The sequence below is a fragment of the Propithecus coquereli genome, unplaced genomic scaffold (genome assembly GCF_000956105.1).
Source record: "Propithecus coquereli isolate 6110/MARCELLA unplaced genomic scaffold, Pcoq_1.0 Scaffold43, whole genome shotgun sequence".
Lineage (NCBI taxonomy): Eukaryota > Metazoa > Chordata > Mammalia > Primates > Indriidae > Propithecus > Propithecus coquereli.
The window spans coordinates 3,176,046-3,183,542 of record NW_012150063.1 but is presented as its reverse complement, the minus strand read 5'-3'; the positions used below and the strand labels follow the sequence as shown (position 1 = coordinate 3,183,542).

Genomic DNA, 7,497 nt, shown 5'->3' with positions numbered 1-7,497 from the left:
ACAGTATTTTATACAACTTTTCAGGTACGAGTCCACTATAGAGAGCCAGGCAACATGATGTAATTACAAAGAAGCACTTAAAAAAAAGCCATCTGTGTTACAAGAAGGGGTTATTACAAACAGTTGCCTAGGGGGAAAATCTCGATTAATGAAGTAATTCACATACTTGATTTCATTTTGCCCCACCCAGTTCTCTCCTTACCTGTCCACTGTATTGGCTACAGCTTCCAACTGTTTGAGAAGAAAAGGATAGAGTTCCGGGAACCGAGAGAAAAACTCTCTTCCTGTCATTCTGTGGAGGGAGGGGGGACAAAGATAAATTAGTATCATTTACTTCCTCTGACTTGATAATAAAGCCTTTTTTAAAATAGGAAGATAACTAAGGTCATCAGTTTGGATATTTAATGCAATAACAGTTAAAAACAAAAACAAAAACTACAGCATCTTAAGAGTTTAACAATCAACAGAAATGATACATATATTTTGATTTGGAAAGTGTTTTTAATGCATGGTCTTTTATCTCAAAATTTAAGATTATATATGTTTACAAATATTGATATTAAATTCTGTTAAGGAAGAAATATGTAATCTGTGAAAATGCCAAGTTTCCACAATTGATTTCAACTATGAATATAGTCAACACCAATCAACTGAGACTGACTCAGCTTTGGTGATTACAGCAGGTCTAGTACAAGCTTTCTCAACCCTGGCACAAATGGCATGTTAGACCAAATAATTCTTTGTTTCAGGGGGCTGTCCTGTGCATTGTAGGATGTTCAGCAGCCTCTGTGGCTTCTACGCACTAGATACCAGTAGCACAACACCCCTCCTATACCCTGCAATCATGACAATCAAAATGTCTACAGATATTGCCAAATGTATCCTGCGGGACAAAATGGTCCCTGACTAAGAACCACTGGTTTGGAGTATGGTTATCAGAAGTTCAGATCTGGCATGTGAGGTTCTGGAGATCCAACCCCCATGGAACCTGTAAGGATTATCTTTTCCATTTTTAAAAAAACTACTCTTGAACTCTGCCAAGGTCCTATAAACAGTTCCTCAGACTGCATAACTGATCAAAAAACTCAAGCAAAATATAGAATTTAGGAAAATATTCTGTCTCTATAACTATTAAAGAACTCCAATTAATGGAGACCTAGAATATCCACATTTTAAAAAACTGAAACATATTTTACATGCAGAAAAATGCTTAGATCTTAAGTGTACCATTTGGTCCACAAATACATACACTCATGTAATCCACACCCTTATCAAGACTCAGAAAATTTCCATTATCCCATAAAGTTCCCTCATGCCCCTTCTCAACCAGCTTCTGCTGAGGAACCACTGATTTGATTTCCATCACCACAGTTTGGTTTTCTCTATTCTAGAATTTCATATAAATCTAATAACACAAATTTTTTTGAGCTTTTTTCACTCAGCATGAGTGAAACTTATCCATGGTATTCGATGTATCAATAGTCTGGTTCTTTTACTGTTGACTAGTATGAACACACACGTATGTTCGTTCTTTCTTCTACTGACAGACATGGCTCTTTCCATTTTTTGGCTATTATGAATAAAGCTGCTATGAAAATCTTGTACAAGCCTTTTTTGTGGACATATGTTTTGATTTCTCTTGGATTAGTATCTGAGAATAAAACTGCAATATGTTTAACATTTTAGGAAACTGACAGTTTTCCAAAATAATTATAACATTTTATATTCCCCAAAATAAGTGAGAGTTCTGGTGGCCCTATATCCTTTCCAATATTTGCTGCTGTCTTTTTTTTCCTTCCATTTCAGCCATCCTTGTGGGTACGTAGTGATACCTCCCTGTGATTTGCATTTGCATTTCTTTGATGACTAATGATGCTGAATACTTTTCATGTGATTTGGTCATTGGCATGGCCCTTTGTGAAATATCTACTCAAGATTTTTAACCATTTTTATTAATAGGTTGCTTTTCAAAGGAAAAGCACGTATATTCATGGCAAATACTTTCTTCTAGTCTGTGGCCTGCCAACTTATTTTCTTAATAATGTCTTTTGATGAGCAGAAGTTTTACATTTTTTGATGAAGTCCAATAATCAATCAAAAATTTTTTCCGTTATGATTCATGCTTTCTATGGCCTCTGTAAGAAATCTCTGCCTACCTAATAAAGATATTCTATGCTTTCTTCTAGAAGATTCATGGTTTTAGCTTTTACGTTGAGATCTACGATCCATTTTAAGTTAATTTGGGGGTATGGTATGACATAGAGGTCAAGGTTCTTATTTTTCTACATTGGTATATTATATTTTTAATAGGGAGATGCTATAAAAAAAGATATGTCTTAGATGTGCTATGCTCACAGATTAGATATTATAACAATAAAATTCAATATTATAACAATGAAATTCTCTCCAAATTGATTACAAATGTAATGCAATTCCAATAAAAATTATAATTGTGTGTGTTTGTGTGTGTATGTGTGTCTAAGTGACCTAACAAGTAGATTCTAAAATGTATATAGACACACCAAGGGCCAAAAGTAAGAGCGGCAAAGCTAATCATAAAGAAGAATAAGGTTGGAGGACTCAATCAGATAGCCAAAAATATCATAAAACTTGAGTAATTAAGACACTGTGGAGAGAATGAAACCAATAAAACAGAAAGCACAGGAACACACATATATGACAACTTGATTTGTGAAACAGCTGACACTACAGATCATAGAGAAAAATATTATAATAACTGATTACCCACACAATTAAAATTGGATTCCAGCCTCCTACTCTACACAAAATTAAATCCCACTGAATTCAAAACTTTAAAAGAGCATAAAGAAAAAATACAAAATAATAAACGAAGTTTTTGACCTATTTTGAAAATTTATAATTTTGCCCTGACCATTCCTGGCATGCTTCTTTCTTTTCCCCAGTGACAACTCCAGACAGCCTAGGTGGTACAACTTCCATATGGCAGCCTGGCCAAAGGGTCCCTATAAGATTCTAACTTAATTCTGTATAGCCACCTGGACTGACCTGGTCCTAAATCATAAAATAATGACCACTTATTTGAGTACACTATTTGCTGAGTCTTCCTAAGGTGGCCCATGGGGGACATAATAGGTTTCTATACGTTTTATAAAAATGCCTTATCTCTCTTGCACCTGACCATTCTAGACAAAAGGTGTGGTTGCAAGTAGGAAATAACTGAAAAAAAGTACAATTATAGCTACTGAAATGGGACAAGTGATTTTGAGTCAGTGGAGAAAGAACAACCTTGACACCTGGGAAAGGTACAAGGGAAGGAAGAATGTTAAGGGTCTCTGCTTTTTTGAAAACAGAGCCTCCTTCACTAAGGAAAATGCTCTACTGTGGCTCTCCCAAACTGTCATAAGTACATTAAATTTAACTAACTGCTGGGTCTGTCATCCTCCATCAGATGGCTCTAAGCACAATTTGACTGCCTTTCCCCTTAAAATCCTACTGAGAAATCTATCAGAAACTGCACATAATGGCCTTGGCTCCAGGACTAACCCTTCCATGCAAAACACCTGTCGATACCTCTGGATGCCTCTCCCTTTTCTGTAGCCATTGCTAAGTCATTGGAAAGGGCAGTCGAACGCCACTCAGCTGTTGGTGTGGGCAAAACAGGACAGGATGGAATGACTGCACACAGCACTCTCTCCAAAACCAAGAACTAGAATCAATTATTTGCACTGAACTAGGAACTTTAAGGTTACCGGCTGGTTGTTAGGCCATGTTGGAGGCATAGTCAATATATGCTCTTCAACTGATGTAGAGAGCTTCCCAAATTATAAACAAATGCTTTCTTTACAGGGGCAGTAGGTGTGCCCTTGGAACTCCATTTCTTTAGTTTAGGCATTAACTTGCCTCTCTCCTCAAAACATAGTGAGTTGTACCTTAGGTCTCGTTGTAAGAGACCTTCCATTGTTTAAGGAAATACCACCAGCAGAGACTGTGAAGATCTCTCCCAAATAAGGCTAGGCTTGGTTATTCACAGAAGCCTCCCAGAGGTATAAGTGACTCATTCTTTTTTCACAACTTGTGGTTGGTCATCCCTACTGTTAAGTCATCCAACTACAAAACAGGGAGCCCAGAGTTTGAGGTTACAGAGAGCTGCTATCGTGCCACTGCCCTCCAGTCTGAGCAACAGTGCAAGACCCTCTCTCTTATAATCATCATCATAATAAAAAAAAGACAGTATAGAAATAAGGGATAGATGTGAGAGACAATTCTCCATGAGCTTCCCACATTACTGCACATACTGCAAAGTGAAGTGCGGTGACTGCCCTTTGTTCTAGATTCTATTCAAGGATGTTTACATTAATATAATGAACAGCCTTGGTAGATATAGTATCTCCCTCTGGAGCAAAGGGAAGACATGTTTACTGCCCATTATAAAAAATTCAGGTCCCCTAACTGAGTTCCTCTCCTGTAAAGCAACCCATTGCATATACAGGTATTATCTATCCCTCTCTACAACTCTTTGCACTGCCCTGTGGGCACTGGGGCTCAGGACACTGGCACAAAAATGCTGCTACTCTGGCATTGGTACTGCTGTAACACACTGCCCTTCATTTCTGACCCCACGTGTCTCATGTCTTCTACTACCATCTATGCAATAGGAAATTGAGCCAAGCTAACTTATTAGCTTGCAAATGAGTAATGTCTAAGACCCTTAAAAGTTCTGGGCAAGAGAGTCATGCTAAAAGGAATGAGAGCAATTTGATAAGGCTTCAGATTCACAATGGTCTCAGATATGACATTTTAAACATGAAAATAAATAACTGTAACACATTGAAATACATCAATAAATGGCATAATGAGTTCATAATAACTCATTAGAGTCACTATTAGAGTTATATAACATATAACTCATCAGAGTCACCATTAGAAGTTGCTAGGACAGCAACTTAATACTTTGAAAATTAATAAAGAAAGGAAAAGAAAAACATTTATCCTATATCCCCTGAAAAAAAAACTGTATTAATAGTAACAAATAATTAAAGACAGTTTTCATAGAAGAATTCCAGCCAATACATGGAGAAGATATAATAGAATTAGAAAATCACCATTTTACAACCCCTAATAAAAAATAATAAGTTGAAGGCAGTGATTATAAATGGAAGCCGAGGGCCGGGTGCGGTGGCTCACGCCTGTAATCCTAGCACTCTGGGAGGCCGAGGCGGGCGGATGGTTTGAGCTCAGGAGTTAGAGACTAGCCTGAGCAAGAGTGAGACCCGTCTCTACTAAAAATAGAAAGAAATTAGCTGGATAACTAAAAATATATAGAGACGGGCATGGTGGCGCATGCCTGTAGTCCCAGCTACTCGGGAGGCTGAGGCAGAAGGATCACTTGAGCCCAGGAGTTTGAGGTTGCTGTGAGCTAGGCTGATGCCACAGCACTCCAGCCTGGGCAACAGAGTGAGACTCTGTTTCACATAAATAAATAAGTAAGTAAGTAAGTAAGTAAGTAAATGGAAGCCGAACTATTAGGTGAAAAGTTGATAAGGAAATTCCTAATGGAATAATCAAGATGACACAACCTGACATGAACCCACTGATCAATGTCAGCATTACTAAAGGTGGAACCACTTTAAATGTCTCATGCATTAGGAAGCACACATATTACCTATAAAATATTCTTGCCTAAAGAAAACTCAATTTGAGTTTAATCAAGTCTCTAACTCTAAATGCCATTTAGCAGAAATATGGAGGAAAAGAAGAACAAGTTAAATAATACTAAAGAAAGCACTTAGTCATAACCAGAATTTGGGACATTCCACAGGAAAATTATCAGGTTTCACTTATAAGTCAATGGCAGGGGAAGAGTATAAAATGTTACAGACTAACAGAGACTTATGAGATGAAGAAACTTAAAAGACGTATGAACTAAAAAAGAATAAATGCAATGTGTGGATGTTGTCAGGATCCTAATTCTACCAAAATAACTATATAAAGACATTTCTAGGACAATAAGGAAATTCTGAATATTAAGAAATTATTAAGTTTGTTAGATGTGATAATAGTTGTGGTGTAATTGCTTTTTAAAACTCTTTTATCACTCAGTAATGCATACTGAAGTATTTACAGGAAAAATGATCATGGTGTCTGGGATCTCCTTTACAGGAGGGTAAGAAATAGATGAAATAAGATTGGCAAAATGCTGGTGGTTGCTAAAGCTGAGTGATAGCTATACAGGGGTAATTATACTATTCTCTTCGTTTCGACATATTGAAAATTCCCATAATGAAAAGTTTTTTAAAAATTAAAAATAAAAAGACAAGCCACAAATAGAACATTTGCATGCATGTATCTACAAATTACATAATCGGTATTCAGAATATACGAAGACCTCCAGTGAATTAATGAGTAAAAGATAAACAATTTGATATAAAAATGGACAAACCTATCAAAATATACTTCACAGAAAATAAACATTTGTGGCCAATAAACATTTAAAAAGACACTCAACTACACCAAGAAACTATTTTATATCCTCAAATTAGCAAAGACTAAAAAGTATGATAATACCAAGTATTGGAACTTTTAGAAACTGTTGACAGAAATGAAAATTACTAGAACAATTCTGAAACATAATTTGGGATTTTCTTGAAAACCAGAAATTTGTTCACCCAGTGACTTGAAAACGCTACCCCTAGGTAAACGGCCTAGATAAACTCTTGAACATGGGTATCAGAAGGCTTGTACGAGCATGTGTAGAGCAGCCATAAGTCCAACAACAAGAGTGAACAAACTGTACTATAATATATAGTAGTCCCCCCTTATCTGTGGTAGATATATTCCAAGATCCCCAGTAGATGCCTAAAACCATGAATAGTCCCAAACCCTATATATACCACGTCTTCTCCTATACATACACACCTATGGCAAAGTTTAATTTATAAATTAAGCACATTAAGAGATTAACAACTAATAATAAAATGCAACAATAAAATATATGGTAATAAAAGTTAAGTGAATGTGTTCTCTCTAAATATCTTATTGTACTGTACTCACACTTCTTGTGATGATGTGAGATGATAAAATGTCTATGCGATGAAATGAAGTGCTGTAGGTATTGTGACGTAGTATTTAAAATGTATGAATTGTTTATTTCTAGAATTTTCCATTTAATATTTTCAAACCACTGTTGGCCGCAGGGAACTGAAACTACAGAATGCAAAACAACAAATATCCTTATCCACCGTTTCAGTCACCCACAGTCAAATGTGGTCCAAAAACATTAAATGGCAAGTTCCAGAAATAATTCATAAGTTTTAAATTGCATGTCATTCTGAGTAACATGATGAAATCTCATGCTGTCCTACTCTATGCTGCCAAGGATGTGATTCATCCCTCTGTCCGGCATTATTCACGCTATATATACCACCAGCCCATTAGTCATTTAGTAGCCGACTCGGTTATCAGATCAACTGTCTTGGTATCACAGCACTTGTGTTTAGGTAATTTTTATTTTACTTA

At 36.3% G+C, this 7,497-nt stretch overlaps 1 protein-coding gene across 1 annotated transcript in view; it reads right to left on the bottom strand.

Moving 5' to 3' along the window:
• THADA (thyroid adenoma associated) overlaps positions 1-7,497 on the bottom strand; it is a 277,319-nt gene that overhangs the window by 170,699 nt on the left and 99,123 nt on the right. The window contains exon 12 of the mRNA XM_012653863.1: positions 203-292. Coding sequence (XP_012509317.1) covers positions 203-292 — 90 coding nt within the window. The remainder of the gene's footprint in view (positions 1-202; positions 293-7,497) is intronic.